The sequence below is a fragment of the Zonotrichia albicollis genome, chromosome 6 (assembly GCF_047830755.1).
Source record: "Zonotrichia albicollis isolate bZonAlb1 chromosome 6, bZonAlb1.hap1, whole genome shotgun sequence".
NCBI classification, from domain to species: domain Eukaryota; kingdom Metazoa; phylum Chordata; class Aves; order Passeriformes; family Passerellidae; genus Zonotrichia; species Zonotrichia albicollis.
The window spans coordinates 40,603,293-40,628,116 of NC_133824.1; the positions used below are offsets into that span (position 1 = coordinate 40,603,293).

Sequence of the window (24,824 nt, forward strand, 5' to 3'; positions counted from 1 at the left end):
CTCTAGTGGAGGGGGGGAAAGCCTGGTTAGGACGTTGTTGGTTTAGAAACAAGTTTTTCAAAGTCTAATTTTAACACTTCTGGTTTTGTATGCCTAAGATGGAGCCAGATCCCTCAGGGGTGTAAATAAGAGCCCACTGGTTCTTCTTGTTTACACTGGTGGAGGACCTTGCCTGGTTCCCCTACAATTCTCCCCTACAATTTGTGCAGCCTGACATTTGAATGGAGCTGCAATTAGCAGGGTTGTTTTCGTTTAACTTTATTTAGCACCTTATCTCCCTGTAACATTCTTGTCCGGGTACCAGTATCAACCATGAACTCAACATAGCTCTTACTAGTGCTGTTCTATTTTGAGCTGGAAGGAAAAACCCACCAGTCCAGATCAAAGAGCACCTTTCCCCTCACTCTGGGAATAGGAATTGTTAACTAATTGGTGCACCAAAGTCACGACAAATCAATTTACACCACAGTTATGGGAGGTGTAACTAACTCCACCACACAGGAAAGTTATCCAGGGCCTCAGAATGACCTGGTCTCGATGGCCAAACATGTGCAACTTTCCCCAAAAGCCAGAACGATGCTGGTGAGGGACCCAACTTGTAGAGGAAGCAGTTCTGCAGGACTGCGTTTCCTGAGTTCGACTGTTTCCCCAATTCTTCAGCTATTCGCTCCCTTTGGTTACAATAACACAAAGGACTGCGAGACCCGTTTTTAGGGCTCATCGTTCTTGTTACTCATTTTAAAAAGGGCCTCCTCGAGAATTCAAACTCTGGCAGAGCTCTGCTGCTCCCAGGTGCTGAAATTCTGCAAAAAGGAGTGGAGCGGCAGGTGCAGAAGGCTTTGGAGGTCCTAAATCTGAAGTAAGGGGTTGTGCCCCAGCATCTCAAGCCACCCACTGCCACAGTTCTGGGAAACACTGGAGTGGCAGAGAAGGCAGGGAAGTCTGCTGGGCTTCTGGAAGGCAGTTCCCTGCCCTCTGCCCTGGCAGCTCCTCACACAGGTACAGGCGGCCTGCACGCAGCCATAGCGGTGGCAGGCACAGGTGCTGCAGGCGAAGGTCAGCAGTGAGCACAGCGACACTCGGAGCGCGGCCCGGGGATGCTCCGGCCGGGGCCGGGCAGGGGAGCGGCAGCCGCGGGCAGCGCCCCCCGCCGGGCGGCTCCGGGACTGCGCCGGGCCCGCCCCCGCCTCCCGCACCTTTCCCGGCCGGGGCCGCCCCGCGGGGGCCGGGCCAGCGGTGTCGGCGGCGGGACGGGGCGCCCGTGGCTGCCCGCAGCTCCCGGGGCACCGCCGCGCCGCCCCAGCCATGTCCTCCAGCTCCCCGCCGGGCGAGCCCAAGGGCCGCAGCCTGGGCCGGCTCTCGCTGCCCAGGAGAGGCAGCATGACGCCCGGCAAGAAGCTGGCGGCGCTGGAGCTGGCCGAGAGCGCCCCGAACGCCCACTACGCCCCGCTGGCGGCCGCGCAGGGCGGGCAGGCGCCCGCGGGATGCGGCCCCACGCCGGAGCGGGAGCGGGCGCCGCGCCTGCGGAGCGAGGTGTTGGTGGTGAGCGCCGACTGCCCGCGGCCCCCCGTCAGCCTGGACCCCCGCGTCTCCATCTACAGCCTCCGCAAGCCCCTGCTCAGCCGCAGCAGCGTCCAGGGCAGGGTCTACAACTTCTTGGAGCGGCCCACGGGATGGAAGTGCTTCGTGTACCACTTCACCGTGTGAGTAGCGCCCCGCTGCCGCCGGGCACCTGCTCCGCTGCTCCCGTTACCGCCGCTGCAGCGCTGCCCGTGCCCTGAGCGGCTCGGCTGCCGAGCCCCCTCCCCTCCCCGGAGGCTCCCCGGGCACCGAGCCTCCCAGACCTGCCCGGTGCTCCGCGCTTACACATCGGGCAGATACGGTCCTTTGGGCTGTGGCTGGTTTTGGGTTTTTTGTTTGGTTTTTTTTTTTTTTTTTTGGTTTTGTTTTATTTTTTTTCCCCCGCAGGTGTGAAGTAAAACAGAAGTCACCCTCCAGGGGAAAGTTTGCCTTTTTAGTTAAGAGAAATGCTGTAGCTCGGTTCAGGAGCCCTTAGGTGAACTGAGATCAGATAGTGCAGGAGCTGGTTTCAGGCAATTTTCTTCGGAAGGCTCCCCAGGGAGCCTTGTTCATACTGATCGTACAAATGAAGTAGGTAGCAGTATCACCCATTCTTTATTACTTTTTGACGCATGGCTCTTGATTTCAAGCAGTGACACCTGTGTGATGCCGATGCTCACTGCTTAGCAGCAGTTTCTAATTAAACAGGTGCTATTGAACAGGTGCTATCAATTATCAGTGGTGCAGTCTTGTCAGAGGAGGATAAGAAACAGGTGATGCTCGTTTTCCTTGCCTCTTTTATTGCCCCGGCTCTACCTCCTTGTGCTATCCATTAGGATGGGAAGGAGGTGGTGGTCGGAGGGTGCTGCTGAGCCGCAGGTAGGTTGAAAGTTGCTTTTTCTGTAGTACTGTCTGTAGAGTGCAGTGTCAAAATGTAGCCAGCAGGTCTGTGCAGCACGAGCATCCCAACAGGTGTCTCTGTGAGGTGTCAGCTTTTCCATCGAGGTGTTGCTGAAGGCTTGTGTGGCCCTTGGGCAATTGGCGTGTGTTAAATGTAGGTGAGAAGGTCAGGTAGGAATGTGGCGTGTGTTTATTGTATTCATGCACAAACATATATGTGTGTGTGTATATCCGTTACATGTATACATGCTTATTCCAATAGCTAAAGATGTTTTATGGTCAAAATTCAAAGACAAATCACACCAAAATCAGTTTTTATGACTTTGTTACTGTATTCTGATTTTTAGTTCAATTTCTGAGTTACTGTTATCTGAAGTCAATGCAGGATTTTGTGCTTCTGTTCCACACTTGAGGATTCTGGAGTGTTTAGGTCAACAGGTTAAGTGGTACCAACTTTATTTTAGTGCAGGGGAAACAGCTGTCATCTGAGTGTATGTAATTGGGAGATGACTGGGTACAACTGCTGAGATAATTGTGGGCTCTATTCTCTTTGGCCTTATGATAATGCCATGAGATGAGAAAATGAGTAATGACTGTAATTATGAAGCACCTAATAGCTGTCGTTGAACAATGTAAAACACTTTTTGGTATTGGAGCTCCCCCCCCCCCCCTTTTGTTTCTTCTCCTGCCCCTAACCAGGAGTTTTAGGTAGCTATCTTGTATGGTTTGTGACCTTCCAGGTGTCCCAAATTATGTTTGGATGGTGCAGCAAACTGTTTTCAATATCTTAAGTAATCTTCTCTAAATTTTAACAGCAAGTCTAGGAAAACTCTGAAAAACAAAAACCAAGCTTATAGTCCTTTCACTACTTAAAGTTCTAGCCTGACTTTTAACTGATTTTTTTTTTTTTTTGCAAGTATTTGCAGTGTGGATTAATCCTGTTTGCACAAGAATTAAGATTCTGTAATTTGTGTAAGTCATTACGTGCTTTCCCCCCTCAACACACACCCATGGTGTAAGCATTAGCCCCAGCATTTCCCTTCTTTCTAGAACTCTTCTGATGCAATGATGAATGACAGTGGCAGTAAATATTCTCAAGCCTCTTACAGAGCATTGTTCAAATTCCTTAGGGCACTGAAGAAACAGAAGAGGGTACTGACACCCTGGTATGTTTCTCACAAGGTGATCTGCAAGTACTATTTAGGCAACCTAACTCTGATTCCCACCAGCGGAGGGAATTGAGACTTTACTGTTCTCAGCCCAGCTTTTTTTTTTTTTTTTTTTTTTTTTTTTAATTATTATTTCTTCTCTTGTAGTACATAAGCTTTTTGTCCCCATTAAATCATGGTGTAAGGTACTGGTCTTTGGTCCACACTTCTCCAGCTCTTTCTGAGCTCCCAAAGCAACTTTCTGCTGTACCAGGGAATGCTCTGGAGTACAATGCCTGCCAGCCAGGTGCTGAGTATTGGCAGATGAATTGTTGCTAAAATGAACTGCTGAGGCAGATTTGTCTGATTCAGAGAAGCGCTGGGCACCAGTGTCTCCTCGGGAGGAGGCACAGGACCTGCTTTGTGCAGGCAGCTGGATACAAGGGATGAGGTGCAGAGCTGGAAAGGGCTTGGGGTCATCAGACACACACAGAGGTGTGCACGTGCTCCTTTCCCACTGGAGGAAGTACTTGATTGTTCTATTGTCGGCATGCAAACAGTCATTCACAGAATGCTAAGCCTGGTTTTACCTTGGGGTGTGCAAGGACCCTGGTGTTAGTCTCTGTGTTAGTCTCTCCTGCCCAAACAGGCTTAAGAAACTGAACTCATTTTGCCTGTTGTCTTTTTGACTCCCCCTGCAGTTTGCCTGCTGCTCTATTCCGGGGGCTTTCAGCTGCCTGGGAGGTCTCTGTTGCTGTCCTAAACATTTAGAGGGGAAGGAGAGGAAACGGGAGTGGTGTTAAATCAGGGCATAAAGCCCTAAGCTGAGTAGAGAGCCCTGGCCAAGATCTAGCCCAGTGATGGGAGCAACAACCACTGGAGGCTTAGTTTTCTGTTTTCTGCGTGGTGTGGAGTGTGTGGCTGTGTTCTTAATTATGTGCTGTAATTATTACAGTTAGAAACAACTCCTGGAATAGCCCATGTAACTTAGTCTGGACCTGTATCTCTGGCTGCTTGTTAAAACACTGTTTATCAAGCGATAAGAGCTACATCTACTGATTGCCTGTCACACCCTTTTCCTGCTCAGGAATCTTAGTCAGTGCTGTGTAGAATACTAATAGCTAAGAACTGATACTCGGGATTGATTTTCCTTGGTTTTGTGTTATATTGGTTAGAAAAGGGAAGTTGGACACCAAGCTTTAATCCACAGATTCTGGGTTGTTTTGTTTGTTTCATATTACTTTGATTGCTGCTTGTTCTAGTGAGTAAGGCCCTTGTGTACCCTTGACTTAAAGGATGGAATCTGGCTGTCTTTCACAGGTCAGGCCTTGACCTGTTTTCTTCTGAATTATTTCTTTTATAAGGTGTCAGAAATACCTGTTTTCCACTATGCAAAATGTGCATTCTCTCTTGTTGATATTTTCAATCTCCAGGGCAATTTGACACCCCAGTCTCTGATTAAATTAATTTAATTCTTGACAGGTCTTTTCTAAGAATTTTTCTTATTTGCTTAGACCAAAGTGAGCCGAATAGAGAATGAATTATTGTGCCTCACTTGTACTTGGTTTTTGAAGGCTGAGGAAATGGTCTCTGTGGGGAGAAAGAATGGCTAATCAACCATTAATTAATTAACTCAACCTGCCTAAATTTACTTGTGGAGATGATAGAACCTCTTAGTTCAGCTACTTGACTTGGTTTGATTTTGTAATAAATTTCATGTAAGTAGATGAAGCATACAGTGTACACACACCTGATTTTACCAGGGCAAGTAAATTGTGCTTGGTGGCTGAGGATCTACCTGCATGGCTTCTGCAGACGCAGTTGGTGGTTGCTTGGAGACTCAGACTTTGCAGGCTTTGCTTGCCCTGTGGCCTGGCTGTGTGGGTGGCAATGTCCTGCCAGGGCCACCAAATCTGCCTCGGCTGTCAGAGCAGGGGAATGACTGAGTGCCACTGTTCTCAGTGACCTTCCAGGCTAGGGCATCTTATCACACTTATCATGGCAGTGCACCTTGAGAGGGCGGCTGTGAGAGGTGAAATGTTCTGCGGCCTGAACAAATGAAATTTCAGCCTCTTTGAGGAGAGGTGGAAGAAGAAACTCTGCCCTCATAGTGGCCTGCTGAAGCTCTTGGGTACTGTCCCACAGTTGGAAATGACTGTCCTGAGTAAGTGAAGTTGTTAGATGTTAAAAAGAATTATTTTAGGTTTAGGTGCTCAACAGAAAAGGTTCATCTCACCCTCTTAATTTTAAAATAAACGTCTTAACTTCAGTTTCTTGAGGCATATTTTATGAACTAATTTATCTTGTTCTTGGTGCGGGAAATAATGACTTCTGGCAGTGTTGACTCCCTGTGTTCTTTGAAGTGTTGGCTGTAACCAGAGGGAGCAATTTGGAAACTGATGGACCGTTGGTTTGTTCCATTGTGGCACCTCTCCTTTGTTGCCATGCAAGATAATCAGCTTCTGTCTTATCTTTGCATGCCTGTACCTGGTTCAATTTACTTTGCCTTTGTATAAGTTTGGTTTAATCAGCAATGATTGTCATTGAGTTTGTTCGAATTCCAAGTTGTTTACATAAGCCTGGACTGGCCAGTGGCTGGGGTTTGGAAAACTGTGGAAACAGGCAGACTGAGCAGCATGGCTGCATGTGTGTGCGCACAGAGATAGGGAGTGAGGGTAGATAGAATATTCCAGTTGCCTGAATCAAGTCTCACAGTAATCAGTTATTAAAGGCAATGCAGCATTTACACCGTGCTCTTTATGTACATTGCATTGTGAAGAAAAAGCCTAACTCCAATTTACAATCCCATTTTTGCCATGTTTCCAGATTTGCTGCAAACATACTTCCAAGCCTACTGGCTCATACTGGTGTAAAATGTTGAGGAGGAAAAAAGATCCATAAAACAATTAGTGTGTGCCTGTGCTCACACATGACTTGTCTTTCAGACAAGGAATGTTGCAAACTGAAATGCTGTGGTTTTGACGTGAATATTTGTATGTTTAGAGATTTTTGTGGCTTGAAATCAGACTTTCAGATTATTACTTCTGTTTAAAACAAAAAAAGGAGACATAAATCCTCCAAGGTAAGCATGGCTTTTCAAAGTGGAAAGGAAGAAGTATGACTTGCTCAGGGTCATATTCCCTGCTGTCCATAGCAGGAAGACCCAGATTTAACTTCTTTTGTCTCATCATGAATGAGGTAGTTTAGTTGAAGCCAGTTTTCAGCAGAGCAGACGCCTTTGCAACTGAACACTATCTGTCTATCAATGTGCTTGGTAAAGTGTTACCTGAGGGGAAAAGGCATTGGAAAGTTGACTTTAAGTGTTCCCAGAGAGGAGGGAAGACAATTTGCCTGCCCTATGTAAGAAGGTTGCTCATGTTTAGGAGTTGCTGCTGCAGAGGCACCCCTGTTTGCTGATCAGCCTGATGGTGAAGCTTGGGCTCTTGGCAGATTTTTGGAGGCAGGTGAGACTGAGAAGTGGCTAAAGGGTTTTGTTGTTCCCTCTGTACTCTCTGCATGCTGCAGTGCAGCTCCTTAGCCACAATATTGTGTGTGGGGATAGAATGCAAGAAAATAAAGATAGCGCAGAAGGTAATCTCCCCCCGAGGAGTTGCAGCTGTACTAATCACCAAAGATTAGGAACAGGCCACAGCTGTGCCCAATAAGAAGAAGAGTGCTACGAAAGAGTGGGTTAGCTGGGTGAGGAGAGAGTTGGAGTTTGTTGGCTGTGCTGTGAAGGAGGAGTCAGTGCTGTGAGGACTGCACATGGGGAATTACTGAGAAGGTATGGAACTTCTGCAATAACAACAATCAACAATATTGCACTACAGTAGTGCTTCTTTGGGAGCATGTAATTGATGTACTGTCTTTTGGGTTGGCCAGTACAGAGCTCCCTCCTCTTGCCCCGTTTCCCAATTTGTAACCTGTTAGAAGTTTCATTTTTGCTCGTGGCTGTCTGGTTGTCTTGTGGCTGAGAGCAGCCCGAGTTTGTGCCATGAAGAGCTCAAGTCTCCTTCTAGTTACCAATCAGAAGGGCTTCCCATTTCTCTGTCCAAGTGGGACAGTAGATGTTCTTAGGTTAAGAAATGCAAATACAAATAACTGTGCAATTGACTAGAAAAAAAGCATGTTTACTTAGTAATTGACTGTCATCAGAAAGAAAAGCAGTAAGAGAAACCAAATCCTCTCAATGCCAATGCTTGTAGATAATGCCTGGAAACCACTTTGATGAAATCGCCATCTTTGCATTATTTGTTGCATTCAGTGATTGCTGCATCATGAAAATTATTGTGGAAATGTATTGATTGTTGAAGGGGAAGGAAGGTGAAAATCTAGATAACTTCTAGTTAAAATGCCTTTTGAAGACACCTCTAGCAAAAATTGGGAAAATCAAGTTTCTGTTCTGAAATGCACAGTGGGATAAGGATGACTACTTGGAAAAAATTCATTGGGTCAAGGAAGTTTTGTAGAGAGAAAAAAGACTTCGTAATTGTGTTGATGTTTAGGTTTTCTAAAAACAAATGGAAGCAGAAGAGTGTAAACTAGCAAAAATTAGTGCTCAGTAAAGACAGGTTGTGTGCAGTGGAGAAATAAAGAACTGTGAAATGCACAGATAGAAGTTATGCATTTTTTCAGTTTGGGCAGGCTTTCCTAGTATAGGCCTTATCTCTTTTCCCATCATCCTTCCAGTATGACATTTCAGTCCTTCTCTCATGTTTGCTTTTAAAGGTAGGAAAAGAATTATCCTGCCTTTAAAGTTGCACATGAATGATATTAAAAAAACCAGTAAGTTCAGCATTCACATTTCTGTGTCTCTGTCAAATGGTTGGTTGGGCAATTCTGGCACACTTCCTTGCCCTGGCTCCTCAAGTGCCAGGGAGAAAACATGCAAGGCTGTGTAGATAGGCCTCTTTCAAAACTTCCATTGCAGCTGAATCAGGGCTAGAGTTGAGATTCAATTGCAGGGAACTAATTAGGCTGAGCTCCAAATGCCTGAGTGCTGGATGTGTTACAAACAACGGTGCCAACATATGCTGCAGGGAGCTATGCACAGTCACAGGGCTTAGCTGACTTCAAACTTGGCACTACCTCATTAATTTGGTCTGTTAATAGATTGTTTAATGTGCGTTAGTGGCTGAGCACAAAAGCTGTGAACACTTGCCCATTCAGTTCCAGATGGAAAACAGTGTCTTGTTGGGGGCAAGGTGCTTTTCTGCCTGCCAACCAGAGGGCCAACATGTTTCAGATGCCTTGGAGAGCTGCCAGATGCAAATCAGCCTGGTGGGGAGGCTGAGATACAGCAGAATGCCAAGGCTGGTGAGGCTTTAGGTGGGGTACCCGGCCTCCTCTGCAGTCATGCTTCATCTGGCACAAAGGCCTGGGAGAGCCATTGTAGTACCAGGCATGGCAATGGGAGAGCACAGACATTTGCAGGCTCTGCTACAGGAGTAGTTGAGGTGTGGAGTTCTTACCTCGGTAGGAGCATTCAATGCTGTAGTAATCAAATCTAATATTAATTTTATTGTACATTTTTAGTTAGTTGGTTTTTGTTTGGTTTTTTGATTTTTTTTTTTTTTTGGGTTGGTGCTTGTTGTTGTTTTTTTAAATAGAAAATGCTAAAGCTGCTCTCAATGAAGAGTCTTTCTGGCCTCCAGGCTGTGCATATCTGGAGGACTAGAGAGGTGCTTGGTGTGAGCTTTTCCTTTGTCTGACATGACCAGTTTTTGAGGATATATGGACTTTGTTCTTATTTTTATTTTATTTTTTTTTTTTTTGCTACTTTGTGGTACAGCTTTTCCTCAATTTTTTAGGATATATAGACTTTCTTCTTCTTTTTTTTTCCTATTCTCTGGTACAGGATACTAAAATAACAGCCATTTTCTATGTTCAAGGAGCTGTAAGAAGTTGCACACAGTGCAAAGCAGGGCCTGAGTAAGTGTGTAAGTGCACTCTAAGTAGTTTAAAATATAAAAAAAACAACACCAAAACCCAATCAAAACCCCCTAACAAGAACAAAATTCCACAAACCCCAAACATATTGTCCCACCTTTCCTCAATGGAAGTCCCTTATTTAACAGCCACATTTTATAACAGAGAATGTGACTGCTGTAAACATTACAATAAAACCTAGGCACAGGGGAAGCTAGTGTTTTACTAAAGCTTAGTACAACCACCATGACAAAAGCAAGGTTTGTTTTCTCTGAACTGCTTTAGTGTCTGAACTTCCAGTTGTGTGAGATAATGAGCACACATTTGCTCAAAACTGACTGAATCCTTTTTGAGTTTAAGAAAAAAATGTCTGGTACTTTTCACAAGGAATACATCAAGCACCAAGTCTGCAGCCTTGGAATTTCATCATTTTAAAAGCAATAAATTCCCAAAAATAGGAAATTATACTGTAGGTTGTTCAGTGTTAAATATTTTTATTTTTTTTCTTGTTCTTCACAATCACTGTGATGATTTAATATTTTATGAAAAATGTCATGCAAAGTCAAAATAAACCTGGGTCGGGGCTTCTGGATCCTTTTAAGTTTCTTCTACAAATATTGATGTAGATCTTTGAATTTCATATTAAAGCTCTCACTAGGAACATACATCTCAGGTATGTTTTGCTAATGCCAGTGGACTTATGAGACCTCATTTGACAACACAGTTTTGTCCCATTTGTAATAGAGAACTGATTTTTCTACTCTCAACTCTAAAATCCCTGTGCAATCTGCTGAGGTTTTTTAAAAAGTAAATGCTTTGTATATAACTACACTAGTATTTACTTCAAATGAGAAATATATTGTTTTTAGTGAACTGAGATCATAGAATAGTAGAAAATCTTTGTTTGTGCTAAGAAATTGTGCTCTTGATAATAACCTATTATTTTTACTCTTACCCCAGAAATAGAGCATACATTTTCTTTTACAATAATAAGAAATATAATGCCTTTGTTGGAGTAATGCTTGGTTTGATTCTTAAGAAGTTATCATCATGTGTTTAACTTAACTATGTGGATAGCTGTTTGCTTCCTAGTGGGAGCAATTTGTAAAGGTAAAAGATAAGGACCAACTAGTGAAGAGGAAAAACTTGTATCTACTCCTCTCCAAAATTAGGGCAATTAACACTACTTGCAAGGCATTGTGTACCAGATGTGTAGAAATATTTTAATATTATTTTATTTATAGTAAGGCTGTTTTTCCTTTAACACTAAGGATCTTACAGTGCTAATTCTGTATGGACTTTGTCCAAGTGACTGCTGTCTCTTGTCTGTAGTAAATATGTCAAATCACACGCTATTTTAATGCAGGTTTTTACCATCTCACCAGTAGTTTTGTTGTAGATTTCTGACAATTGGTGGTCTTCCCTCTGTCCCTCCTTATGTGTTTTAGACCAGGCAGGAACACAGCTTTTCCCTCTGTTTGGAGCAGAGTGTGGTCACCCTTGCAGTAAGCTGCTCACTGTCAGACAGCTGGAACTGGCACAAGGAGACTGGGCAGGCCTGGATGTGTAGAAATTCAGAAGTTGTTGATTTCCTCTGCAAACCTGCAATGAATTCCTGAAACCTCAGGGATACTTTTAAATTGTTTCAATTTTTTACAGTGTTTTCTCATTGCAGTGCTAATATTGCACACTTCTAAATTATTGGGGTAGTACAGAAAATCGGGTCATGGTTTGAGCACAGAATGTAAATCACCCAGCAGGTAATTTCCTTGGATTCTCTCCAAAGACACCAGGTGTAATAGCAGAGGCAAGGATTGCAGAGCTCTTGCTCATCCCTTGTACCACGAAGGCTGAGATCCTTGTACTGAATGCATTTTCTTCTGCAGAGTAAGGAATTGCTGTCCAAGAGTGTGTTTATTCCTGCAGCAGCTATCCCCTTCCCTGTGTCATCTGAAAATGAGCTGGGTTGGGGTAGAATCTTCTTCTTCACAGTGAGCTGCAGGGCAGCACAGCTGAAGGTGCCTCAGTTCTTGCACGGATGTTGACAAGTAGAGCAAAGGAGAATGAATTCAGGAAATGGTTTCTGCTGCTAATCTCATTCTTACACCCTTCAAATGCCTGTGCCCAATTATTTGTGCAGGGCAGTGGAGATAGGGGAAGAGACAAGAGCAAAGATCTTCCATCCTGTGGCTTCTATAAGTAGAGAATGTCCTCTGCTGACCCTGTTCACAATCAGTGGTGTTTGTGTTCTGTGCAATGGCTTTATCTGATCTTTACAAACTTCAGCAAATAAGGTCCAGTTTTCCCCCCTAATATTCATCCTAAATAGATCTAGTAGAGGCTATTTGTTTTTCACCCCTGTCTTAGAAGACATTACAATGTGGTCAAACCTGACAATGAGTAAATAACTAAACATGTATTGCTTTATTGTAGTGTGAGTAAACTTCATGTGATTGTATGCTGTTATCTTGGCTGTGACCCAGAAAGTATTGATAACTGGTTATCTCAGCACTTCACACACAATAAACCTGCTCACTTGATGTTTTCTGTGTCAGCAGGTCATCCAGCACCCTGGCACTAAGCTGTCTGAGCATCCTGTTTCAACAGCATGTAAAGTATGCCAGGCACAGGCATCTGAGCGCTGCCCAGTCATGCCAATTGTATGCCTTCATAGTTCTCTTCATTCCAGACAGCTCTCTGTAGATTTTATTTAATTTTGTGACATATTCTTATTTGGGCAACTGCATAATTAAACCACAGAAATGAGAGAAAAGCTACAAGAGTGAGGGGGAAAACAGACCTTTGAAATCCTGCAGGTTTTGCAGCTCGTGGAAGGCTGTAGGTGTGCTGTGTTAATGCTGACCCTTCTTGGGTGTCTGATTGCTTTACTGCACTCTGGTTTTCAAGCACTGAGGTTATCTCTTGGTGACTTCTGTGGCATTCTTTTGTTGTGTGGCTTTAATAGGAAACATTACACATCCATCAGGTCTCACTGTCAAGTGGAATAGAGAAATTGACTGAAAATGTGATGTACTATGAGAAGAGCCCGATCTCTAGAAATTTTCAGTGGATTGTATCTGTAGGAGTAAAGGGCCACCTGCTTGTACCTCTTACATGAAAGAGTGGAGATAACATTCAAGCAGGTTTTGATACCAGCTGTTAACCTCTGCTGAGACTGACTGCTGTTTCCAAGGGAAGTTTTCTGTCAGGTGCCTTTCTCTTGAAAAAAACAATGCTTGTTTCAGGAAACCTGTATATGGTCTGTATTTGTTATTATATTATTAATATTATAGTAATAATTAAATATTAAGTATACAATATTTAATATTGTATTATGACATTATTGAAATAATATATGCAAAATGCCATGGGATTCTTTTCTTGAGAAATTCTGCTGGAAGTGACTTGGTAAGTAATCAGACTGTTTCTAAGTACTTTGAGGAAATCAGTCTGTTTATACAATGTGTGCCAGCAGTCAGTGTGAGCTGTGGTCAAAACCCACAGCCATGTGTTTCATCTTCAGTTTCCTCCTCCTCCCTGTAACAAATACAATCTGATGATGCTCTTGTCTGATTGCTAAAGTGATGTGCTGTGTTTTCTTTGGAATTGCAGTCTCTCTCCATCTCCCTCAAACACCACACCTGTCAGTTTGAAGCAGACTTTGTTGTCACTGGTTTTTGCATATGGTGCTTCTTTTTACCTGCTCTCCAGTCTCCCTGTGTCTCAGACTTTTTGGTCTGTAGAAGAGATTTTGTGTTCTGTTGAATTTTAGTGGCTGTGAAATACCATGGGAAACTTGTGCAAGTTTTGGACAGGAACTGTGGGCAGAAATTAACTCAATTCAAGCAAAGTGTCCCATAGGCAGCTATTGATTAACCAGAATAAAATTTGGCTTCACCACTGAGATTAGCACCTACCTTGGTAAAATAAAACTGGTATTCTAGAGCATGTCTTTTGAAAGGTGTTTATAAATTGAACTCAGTTTTGAATAAGTGGTTTCCTGCATAGTTAAGATATGGTGTGGTAATGCAAGTAGTTTCTTCACTTTTCCGTATCTTGTCATAAATGTAAGGAAGAGTTGAAATGGTTTTTTACCATTTCATTTTTACCAGGATATTTTTTAAGAACAACACTGCCATTGCAATGCAGGGAAGATAAATAGTGATGGGAAAGCCAGGCAATGTGTGCTTTCTTTCCCAAAGTGTAAAGTGACTGCTTTATAGTAATGAGCTGAAATAAGTTTGAATTCATGGATGAAATGGAGGAAAATAGCCTAGACAGTCAGGAAGAAGGACTACCTGTAAATTTCCTTCTTCCTCACAACTCCTCCAGATCAATGTTACTGGCTGCCTTTGTATCATGTAATAGAGAGGAGTGGACCAGATGAGCTCCATCAACATCCCAGGGACCTGAATGAAACCCCATGAGATTAACTGGCTGTAACCTCCTCTGCACTTCATATCTCTAGCAAATTTGATACTAATCCAGATAGTTTTTGAGGATGCATTTCTGCTGCTAGATGTGGATTACAGCTGAGCTGTGCCTGCTAGATCAGCCTGGATAAAGCTGTGCTGAGCATGGAGGTAGAGGGAATGCATGTGCAAACCCTGCACTTGGCCCAGCTGGTGGTTCTGAGCTGGTTCTGGCCCAAAAGCTCGGCAGCTGCAGCAGTGCAGGGTTGTGCCTGTGCTGGCAAAGGGCTCCTTAACACAAGTGGGCACCAACAGGCCTGGCTGGCATTGGGACCAGAGCCTGGCACAGGCTGTGACTGCACCTCACTGGGTAGAGACACTGCTGTGTGCTATAGCATGACCTTCTAGAGCAGGCATCCTCGTTCCTTGTGTGTCCTTACATCATCTAGTGCTCTGGGAATGTTTCTGGCCTCTAGGATGAAGTGACCATACCTGTAGGTAGCCAGTCTGTGCTCCTGAGTTTGCCCCTGGCACTGCTGTGGTGCCTCAGAGCGCTTTGCTTTCAGCACCCCTGGATGTGTGTGAGTGCAGTGGCATCAGGGACTGGCTGACAGCTCTATCACAAATAAGGTTTTTAGCCTTCTTACCCCCTGAGTCACAAGTTCACTGGAAGTTGGAGGCTGTTTGTTCTAGATGTAGTAAATAACACAATCTGACTGCTCTCTCCTCTGGCACCATGTCTAAAGCTGTTATCAGCATTGCTGTGGCATGTTTGATTTAGGGGCAAATTGGCACCTCTCTGACAAGTGCTGGAATGTCCCAGTCTGTCCTTGGGGTGTTGTTGGCATCTTTCACACCAGCAAACCCCCATCAGCAGCGTGATAGTGGGCAAACACCAGCCAAGTGCACAAAAGCACTTATCGCCTGCTCGGCTGTGCATTCATAAAAAGCAAAGCCATAAAAATCTCCAGTGGCTGGCAATTCCAGAGCTTTCTGTTAGACTTGAAAAGAAGTCTTGGAGAACACAGGCTTCTTATCAATTTTAATTGCTGGGCAGTGGAGGGCTGCCGTTTGTTTAACGTCATTTGGTGTTAGCAACTCTGACACTGTGTTGGAGAGATGTTTCTGGCCAGCAGCATTCTGCTGAATGCAAAATTGAATTCAGCAGAAATCCTTTGGTTTTGGGAAGAACTCAGGTTGAACAATTGAATCTAACAAGTAAAGAAATGAAAAATGGGATGTTGAGAACAGGTTGATTGAAGGTGCATTGGGCAATGTGAAGATGTTAAATTTTAGGAAGTTGAGGTTTAAAAGTATAGATGCTGCTATATTGTAATTGCTTTTTATTGCTGTTGAAACTAAGTTCTATTCCCTAATCCTTTTAGATTGCCTTTTTAAATGTTGCAGTCATGCTTATGCATTTGTACTGAAAATAAAAAAACTTGAGGGTCAATCTTCTCTGAATGGCCCTGTATTCCTGGCACACGCTATTAGCCAAAATTCATGCCACCTTTAGGGAACTGGGCCAGACACAAAATCACTCTGAACAGTTGCATCAACATTTGTGTATGGCTTTGCCTGTCAGAATTTGGTTTTGAGGTCAGCTTGCTGGATTTGAGCTGTTGTGATTCTGTGAGGGCCTGCACCTGGATCAGTAGAAACTGGTATATGTGCAGGGTTCAAGCACTTTAAATGCAATTAAAAGTGCATCTGAACCACTTTTAAACAAAAGGGCAGTAAGAAAACTCCTTGATAATTACTCTGAAAACCACAACTTAAAAACAAGAGGCTGATAGGAGAAATATGTGTATTCTATAGCAGCTGACAGGGAGCAGATTGACAGCAGTTAGCTAATCAGGAGTAGCTGCAATGGAAACTGCTTCTCTGACCTCAGGTCTACTCCTTAAGTAGCAGCTGAATCCCATCTGTCTCTCTGCTTTTCACACATGGCTATGGAAGATGTGTTGGACTGTCCCTAGCTGACTTGGAATGAGACCTGAATTTGCTCTCTGTAGCAGCTTTGAAAGTCTTTAGATGAGACTTGACCAGAAATAACCAATTCTAGGACTGTGACTGTGGCTGTTTGCATTCAATGCTTGATCCATTTCTTGAGATGGTCAAGGAAGCCCTTTGTTTTGATGGGTAATTTGTTGGCATTGTCTATTCCCAAAGAAGTTGGGCAAGGGGAACTAAAATAATATGCAGAACAGTCCTGGTGACTGATAATAAGGACATCCTTATTTTGGTGCTGCCCAAGTACAGGTAGAGAATAAATACTATTGCCTTTCCTCCAAACTCTTCAAACTCTTACGCTTCTGGTTGGTGAAGTAGCAAAGAAATAACAATGTCTAAATTTTTTTTTTTTTTGTGTGTGTGTTAGTTTCTGAACTTCTTTGGACTCTTGGGAGAGCAGTTGTATATCAGATTAGGAAAAGCAGTAATGAGAAACTAGAGCAGTTGTTTACTTTGTGTTGAAGTCTGTCCACACTTGAAGTGGAAGGAAACTGCTTTTCCTTATTGCCAGTTGCCAGGATTTGTGTTGGTTTTGTTTTTATCTTTTTTTTTTTTTTCCTTTTTCCTCCTGCATGAGGAATTTCGTTGCTGAAACTGCTTTGGTTTATGAAATGCTGAGCTATTGATGTGTCTATGGTTAATTTATGGAGAGGGACACTCCTGCTGCAATAATGCATAGCCAGGCTATTACTGGCTGACTACTTTTGTGTGATGAAACAGAAGCAGGAGCTAGAATCAGTCGGTTTTCAAGTGGCCACCAGTTCAAGTCTTTTAGTTCAGCGTATCCTGGCAGTGTTGCTGTGCTGCTGTCTTTGGCTTTGATGGATGGGAGGTGTGGATTTTTTCACTTCTCACCTTTATTTATCTTGATGTTTCCTCATATTTGTTAGCTTTTATTTTTCTCCTTAAATAGGAAATGTTTACCTTTCAAGAAAAAAAGTCTTTCTAAGCATTCACAGCTCCAGCCAAGGAGTAGATTTGCAGTTTTGTGTGCAGTAAGCAGTTCCTGTTACGCATGAAACAGGAGTGGCCTTTTAATAAAGACGCCAGATCTCTGCTATGCAATTACCATAAAATAACCAGTGGAGCAATTCTGTATTGTGAGCAGCTTGACAACCAAATGCTTTTTGAATTGCTTGTAAGCTCTGGTGAGGAAATAAATCCTGAAGAGCAAACTTTAATGCCTAATGCATGCCCTGTTTCTATACTGGAAAATCTCTCCTTCACCCAGTGTGTAATACAAATGCATCTACATAAGTCTCCTTGTTAGCCAGGAGACTTGTTGGGAGTTAGACGAAATATGAACTCTGCAGAAGTTATGGTGCACATAGATATGATTCCCTGTTTTGAATAATTGGGCGGACATTGGCACCTATTGAAAGGCACCAGCTCTTTCAGGCCTGCAGTGGTAGTGATGTTCTGTAATCTGCTTTGAGCACAGCTGGCCTTTTAGACAACTTTACTGTCAGATTGCCTTTTTGTGTGTGTGTGTGCAGTGCTTAAGCAAAAAAAACCCCATTACTACATGGTGGAGGTTGCTAGGTACTAGGGCAATGCAAACAATAAATAATAGGGATCGTGCTGGAGTCTTCTGATGAAGTGTAACATGACACAGCCTCCACAGTAATTCCTCTGGTTTTGCTAGCCTCAAGCAGAACTATCTCTAAGGCTGGGACACATCCTTTTAAAATAGAGTGCAGTGCATGGAATGAAAGGTGTCATAAGCAACTAAAAGACATTAGTGGTGGATGGTCGTGAAGGAGACCTTGTTTGGAGCCAGCCCAGTGAGTTGCAATCCATGTTCTGGAGAATGTGGAGCCCTGCAGCCCAGCCACCAGGATGGGGCTTCTGAGAAACTCTATTTCTGAGCTCTTCTGGGGAGTTACGTGAGACAATCGGCCTTGCTTTCAGAGTTTTTTTTTTCTATATTAATTTGTATTTTGGTTTTAATTCTTTGTAGGTGGAAGTCTTGCTGATTTCAGTGTAATACAATATTTGAAATGCTGAATATTTAAAAAAAGTAATAAAAACTTGCTGTATAAGTGTTCCTTCACAGAGTACTCAAGCATACTTAGTTCTTTGATGAGATGCACTCTCGTTTGTTTTTCATCATCTTGACCTGTGAGTCAAGGGCCTGCCAAGTGCACGTTTGCTCTGATTGTTAGAAAAAATAGATAGAAAGCTGAGGAGGAATACAGAGTGAAGAAGGGGCAGAGGTTTGTGTAGTACCAGCTAAAGCAGTGAAGTTAAGCAGATAAGTTATCAGTGTGATGCTGAAATTAACCCAACAGGTAGGTTATTAATAAAGAGCACTCCAAGCTCTCAAAACATTGTTGGCCGGATAACTGCAGTAACACACTGGCAAGCACTTGTTTATGGTTCTTCCTTTACCAGCCCTGTACGGGTTTCCACAGCACAGAAAGTCTCCAGTGTGTGACTGGAGGCTGGGGCAGGGGTGTAAAAGCTTGGAAAGCCTCCTCAGTGTTTGCTGAATGGGGCTACCACGCCTAAAGAGTGCTGCCTGCATTCTTTTTTATAATCCTCTGGCTCCTGAGCCATTTAAAAGCTGTGATTTCAGGCATGTAAAGAAGGCTTTTATGAATCTATTACTATGTGGTTTTCTGTCAGCTGGCAGGAACAATCTCTCTTGTAAGTCTAAAGTTTCCACAAATGAGAGGCTCCAAAAATCAAACTGTCTTCTCCTCCTAGAAAAATACTCTGCCAAGGTTGACCTTAAAGAAGCCCAGAACCCATAATTAATTTTTGCATGTGTATTCTCTCACATCTCTTTAAAACACCCCTGCCCCTATATTAGAGTGACTGTTCATTTATTTGCTGGTGACTGGGCACTGTGTGTGTCCGGTGTGCTCAGAATGGCACATGACTAACTTGTTACTGCCTGGCAGAGGGTTTTCTCAGCTCAACTTGAATTCAGTGCTGTAGATTTCTGTGCTAGCTGGCAGATAGATTTGTATATGCATGAAATTGCAGTGAAGCTCTTAATTAGGTTGAGCATCACCTCCCATTACACAAAGCCTCCTAAGCTAAAGTTTGCTCTCTGCATCACTACTCCTTAGTGCTTACTTACTCCTCCTGTCTGCAAACAGTGGTTGAGTCCCTGTGTGAACCTATTCTTTGCTTTTTTTTTTTGAGAGAAAGTGCTGAGAAACAGAGGAAGGCAATGTGTTTGCTTTTGGGTCAAAATAAAAAACTGGTTTGGAGCCCAATATGTGTATGAAGTACTATTACATCAAGGATAATTTCCAAATGTTTTTTTACTTGAGAGTGCACCAGCTGAGGCAAAGATCAAATCCTTTGTGATGCCTGACACAAAGAATGGCCAGGGGTTTGCTTTTTGGTGTGTTTTTGGGTCAACAATGCTTAGGTGGTGAACTTAAAGTAGTAGTTGTACTTTTCTATCTAGAATATAAATAAATATAAATATTGTGTGTATTGGAGAGATTTTCTAAATGGATGTTATGAACTGTGGGTGACATTTTCATTGCTGCTTAGACAATGCAGTTCTGCTGGCAATCAGAGATATCCGTGCACTTAGGAGTCTGGGAAAAAAAACCCCATCCTGAACAACTTAAAGCCAAAATACTAAAGAGTTAAAAAAAAGAGGCATGAAACAAGATAAACCCCTAAAATCCTCACCTGAGTTTTCACTCCTCAGCATTAAAGCTAATACAGGAAAGTAACTAAATGTTTTAATTAGTAATGGCTTCTCTAGTGTATATACTAAATATTTAGAAGGTTCTGATTTTTTTGCCACATACTGATTTTTCTTGCCAAGCTGCACTGAGACTGAAGTAATTAATGTGGCTGACTTAGATCCTGACAGTTAAAACATTGAAGATTATCTGTCATTGTATAATCTTCAGGTATAATTTATTTTTCCCATTTGTTTGGGACGACGGGAAACAATTATGCTTAAATCTAGTTTCAAAGTGTACAGTTGCTGAAGTGAAAAAGTTAGAGGGAAGAAAGAAACCCCTAAGATTAAAATAACCTAGGCTGAGTGGCTATAATTTGGTATTCTTCAGGTATTTAGAACCAGAACACCCTATTGTGGCTCTTGTAAAGACAATCTTGGTGATGGCAAAAACTGTCTCAGAATGGTCTATTTTTTAAAAAAAAATTTCTAGACTAACATAAAACCATAGCCAGAAAAACTAAATCATATTTTGCCTATCTTTTAAAATCTATGTTCAGCATCCATTTTTCTTTTAGGAGAGGGTACATTGGGAGAGAAAAGGAAAAGCAAATAGAAATTCAGGCAGCCTTTGTCTTGTGATGAGTCTTCCTAGAACAATTTGTTCAGTTTAAGCAATGGGGAAGTGAAATCATCCTTGGGTAGCTCATACATATTTGTGTTCATATCTTTGAAGAGCTTTGGGTGTGCATTCAAGTTCAACTCTTGTATCTTTCGGATCACAAACAAAAATAATAAACCAACAAAACCTAATCCTCAAGAAAGAAAAATTAGACCTTTTCTAGTTTTTTGGTTTTTGTAATATATTTGAAGCGTTTTTGAGGGGAGGTCACAGATAGTAAATTCTTGAGACGAGTGGGATGTTAAATGTTTTCTGCCCAAGGCTACCTTAGTGTTCAAGTCCTTTGTTATGTATTTGCTATGTGATGCCTAGAAGAGGACCTGATGACACACAGAAACCCACCAGTACCTAGCAAATGGCATGGTCCTGCTTTGCAATCCCTGATCTCCTTTTATTTGCAGTTGTTTCTTTTCTTAGGCTCCTGAGCACCTCAAGGGGAGAGTGAGTATATCTTTATCATAATAATTTATCATAAAATTTAGAAGTGTATTTTCAAATGACAGCAGTAATAAGATGGTGTTTTGGGAGAGCAGCTACATGAGAAATGGATAAACTGTCCTGCAAAGATGCTCTGCTTTGCTGTGCTTTTCTCTGCTTGGTTTTGCACACCTGTCGCTCAGAATAACCTGCTGGTAACACCTTTTGTTTAACAAGTGTTAGGCAGAAATGACAGCCAAGAGTAGCCTTCATTATGCATCTGTCGTTGTGTTAAACACAATATTTGAGGAATGAGTGAAGAATACAAATAACAGTTCACACACTGAAAATAATTTCAGATGTCCTTTTTTCTGCTTTTTGCTGTGGTGGCTTCTAGGAACACTGATTGTTTGCACCCCTGGAGCACTTAAAAAAGCCCACCCAAAAGCAAAGCAAAACTACCAAAAAGAAACAAAAAAATAAAGAGGCAAAAGGTGTCTAAGAACACTTAGAGCTAGCTGCCATTTCTGACAAGGCAGCCTGCATTAATGAACTTGGCACTCATCATTTTATGGGTGTATTTTATTGTTTCTACATGTGCATTTGATTACCCAGAAGACATCTAGCTTCCTGCCCCCTCAAGGTGGAAACCCACAACAGTTATAACCATCAGTGTAATTGGACATGCACACAGTGACCTTGAATGTGCTGGGCCTGCTTCCTTGCTTAATTCGGGAGCCGCTGGTAAAAAGCCATTCAAATAAAACACGAGCTTGAAAGCGTTGTAGGGGAAACAATGTTATGAGCTGCACTTCGCTTATTTACAGCTAATGAGTTAATGCTGTGACGGAGGAACAAAGGCTGTGTGCGTCAGGAGTTCCTGAGTTGTGTATTCAGACCCAGCGAGGAAGAAGCTCCGTGTGTGAACAACAGCACGTGGAGGGAGATGGGACGGGCTGTTCTGGGGTGTGCTCATTGCATGGGCTGTGATGGAGCTGGCAACACACCTGGGAGGAAAGGATGTGTGCCATTCTGCACATGGACGCGCTCCTGTGAGCTTGGAGCGAGTTTGTGTATCCTTTGCATCTGCAAAGCTCAGAGCCCTGCACAGTGTGCAGGTGGAGTGGTTCATGGTTGCTGCCCTGGCCAGTTTGTGACCACGGTGGATCTGTGTGTACCTGAGCCCGTTCTTTGAGCCCCTCTGTGCACAGTGTGTGTGTATCTGAATCTGATGAATTGTGTGAAAGGGGAACTCACTTTGAGCCCATGAGTTCTTTGACCTACAGTCAAAAGTGCAATGAAGAGTGCTTGAGAGACAGAATAAACAGCAGCGCATCAAAGAGGCAAAACTAGATTAATTACTATTCATTGCCCAAAAGTTGCATTAGTTCTCCAAATATGCCGGATATTGTTTTTCAAAGATACCCAACAATGATAATTTGCGGACACCCCTTTGGACTTTGCATTATTTAACCTTTCTTGAAGACCACCTAACTCTAAAATACGCTGTTAGAGAGCTAATTAACATTCAGGACAGACTGAGAACCTCCAAATACCCTCCTGTTGAATATTCTCTTCTTGAAAATTTCTGTTTCTCTCTTTTTTTTTTTTATTTTAATTTTCATGGACCATGAAAAATATTTTGAATTGGCCATTGTTATGAGTTTGCTTGATCCTTTTGCAGCAGTAACCAATCAGGAGAAAAAAGTTCTGAGTGAGTTTAGAAGACTAGAACATGGGTGAGGGAGAAAAGAACATTATCACCAACCTCTTCACTCTAAAGTTATGGCAGAGACAGAATTTAAATTCCACAGCTGTTGGGGAAAGCTGCAAGTCTCTTGGGTGGGATTTGATCACAGTGTGGGTGGAATATCTCAGAACAGGACAGAGGCAGTCCCTGGAAGCCTGGGAACTGAACTACTCTTTCAGACCTTTGGGTAGCATCTGCTGCCAAAGAAGGGTGTGTTGGAACGTTTGTGACCTGACAGCAACCAGGCTGATCTTCTCTGGAAGAAAAACTGGTAGTTAGGAAATTCTTGATGCAATTTTTTTTAACCCCTGCAAGTTACCTGACAAGTCTGTCCTGTTCCCTCTCAGGCACTCTGTGAGGGCTGCTGATTAAAGCACATTGTATTCACTCTCATTTCTTTAGTCTCAAGTATGGTCTCATTTTCAAGTGTGTTTTTCTTTTTTGACATTCTTTTCCCTCCTCCTCCATGTAGCAGCAATTGTGATCGATTGCCATCAACATATGATGTCTTTAAGAAAAATATTGAGCCACTTAATGCATATCTTTTTTATTTTCTGGTCCATATGAGGACTGACAAAGACTGCTTCACATGGGAAGACCAAGGCAGTGACTATCACTTCCACACTACGTGTTGGGGTTGTGGACAAAAGTAAAAGAACCAGTGACTTTATTCTCATACTAAATTTAGTGGACTCTTTCATGCAGGGGTTCCTCTCCTGGTGGAAATAAATTTTCTTTACCAATTCCCAAAATCTTTGGGAAGAGACTGTTAGAATTTTGTGGGACTTGACCGGCATCATCAATCCTGCACCCTGAATCCTCCACATCTTTCATGCTAGAAAAGTGTTAGAATCTGCAAAATGCCAGCAGGGATCTTTCAGGAAGCCAGGCTTCTGGACTGCATGGTGACTGACAAGTCACTCACGGTATTCCTCTAAATGTGCTGTTTGAAGGGAGTAGCTGTTGTGTCTTTGTCCCTGATTTTTGGATTTGCGGAGTTCTGTTCTGTACCATGTCACCCCAGAGATATGAAACAACAGGATTTCATTCTTTTAGAAATTAGAAGATTAAGCAGGAATAGTTGGAGAAGGATGAGGAAGGGGTTGTGTGTCTCAGCATGGAAACTTTTTACCTCTCACTTAAATCTTCCTCTGAACTATATAGAACCAGACAAGGATGTTCGAGTCTGTTCTGGGTCAAAGCCCAGGAAACTTGTGAATCTTTTTTGCTTGCATTTCTTTAGAAACTATGCTGTGAACTTTATATCCTGAAGAGTCAATTTCCAGATGGTTTCAGACAGATGAATTTTGTGATGCAAGGGATTTCCTTTTTCCTGATTGCTCCATTGTTGGCTTCTTGCCCTCATGTCTGTGGCTTGGTGGATGTAGATTCTGTGGGTGAGCTTCCAGTTAAGTGAATGAGTGTAGTCTGTGGCAGTCTTAGCTGCTGCAGGACACTGGAAATAGGAGTGTAGGCTGTGGCTTTTTCAGCTGTAGCATAGAGAAATATCTCTGCTCTATTCTTTTGTTTTGCATGCGAGTGTGACTTTTATCTTTTTCAGCTGTCAGGGGGACTCCTTACCTGAGTGACAAGTCACGGTCACACAGACCATCTCTCTCAGGGCTCTCAAACACAATGTGTCTGGTTGGATGTCCTGGTATAGGATGAGTTCTCTCAAGTCATCCCTAACTCAATCTGGTGTTCTTCCTGGTGGTGTATCTCCTCCTTGAACCTTGCATCCAAGCACAGAATTCAGGGAGATGTTGCTGGTGGAGTCTGAGGCAAAGAGGGCACTGGGTACATCGGCTTGTGTGCCTCTATGCCATCAAATCCCCCACTCCATTGAGCAGTACGCTCGAGTTTCCCTTTTTTAGTCTTTTGCTGCTGCTGTAGCAGCAGAAGCTCTTCTGGATGCCCTTGGTGTTGCCTCCAAGTGCCAGCTCTAGCCAGGCTTTGGGAGCCTATGGCTCCGGGTGTTCACAGCTGTCTCCTGTCCTGACCCTGTCTAGTTGCCAAGGCTGCTGATATCTGGGGTGTTGAGGGTGATGTTGTGATGTGGACAATGGACCACAAGAAGTAAAACTTGAATAATGTTATGTGTTTTCAGAGAATAAAATAATCCCACAGGTCCTGGAGGAAGTGTCTGCCTGCATAGGGCTGTGCTGTGGTTTCCCATTCAGGCTCTGTGCAGTTCCACAAAACAACTTGTCTTTCACCTTCTAAGACCAGAGGTGTGTAGCTGAGAAAAAATGAATTTTGACTTGGGACACTGATCCATAAGCTGTAGCATAAATTTAGAGGTATGCAGTAGCTTCCTATAGAGCTTAATCTTTGATGGAACAAATAGCATGGATAAAGT

At 43.0% G+C, this 24,824-nt stretch overlaps 1 protein-coding gene across 2 annotated transcripts in view; it reads left to right on the forward strand.

The window, feature by feature from the left end:
• The first annotated feature begins 1,209 nt into the window (after window positions 1-1,209).
• KCNQ1 (potassium voltage-gated channel subfamily Q member 1) overlaps window positions 1,210-24,824 on the forward strand; it is a 337,878-nt gene continuing 314,263 nt past the window's right edge. Inside the window, exon 1 of one of the 2 annotated variants that reach the window (XM_074543319.1) lies at window positions 1,210-1,703. In XM_074543319.1, coding sequence (XP_074399420.1) covers window positions 1,306-1,703 — 398 coding nt within the window. In that variant the 5' untranslated portion in view covers window positions 1,210-1,305. The remainder of the gene's footprint in view (window positions 1,704-24,824) is intronic. The other variant, XM_074543318.1, reaches the window with a different exon arrangement.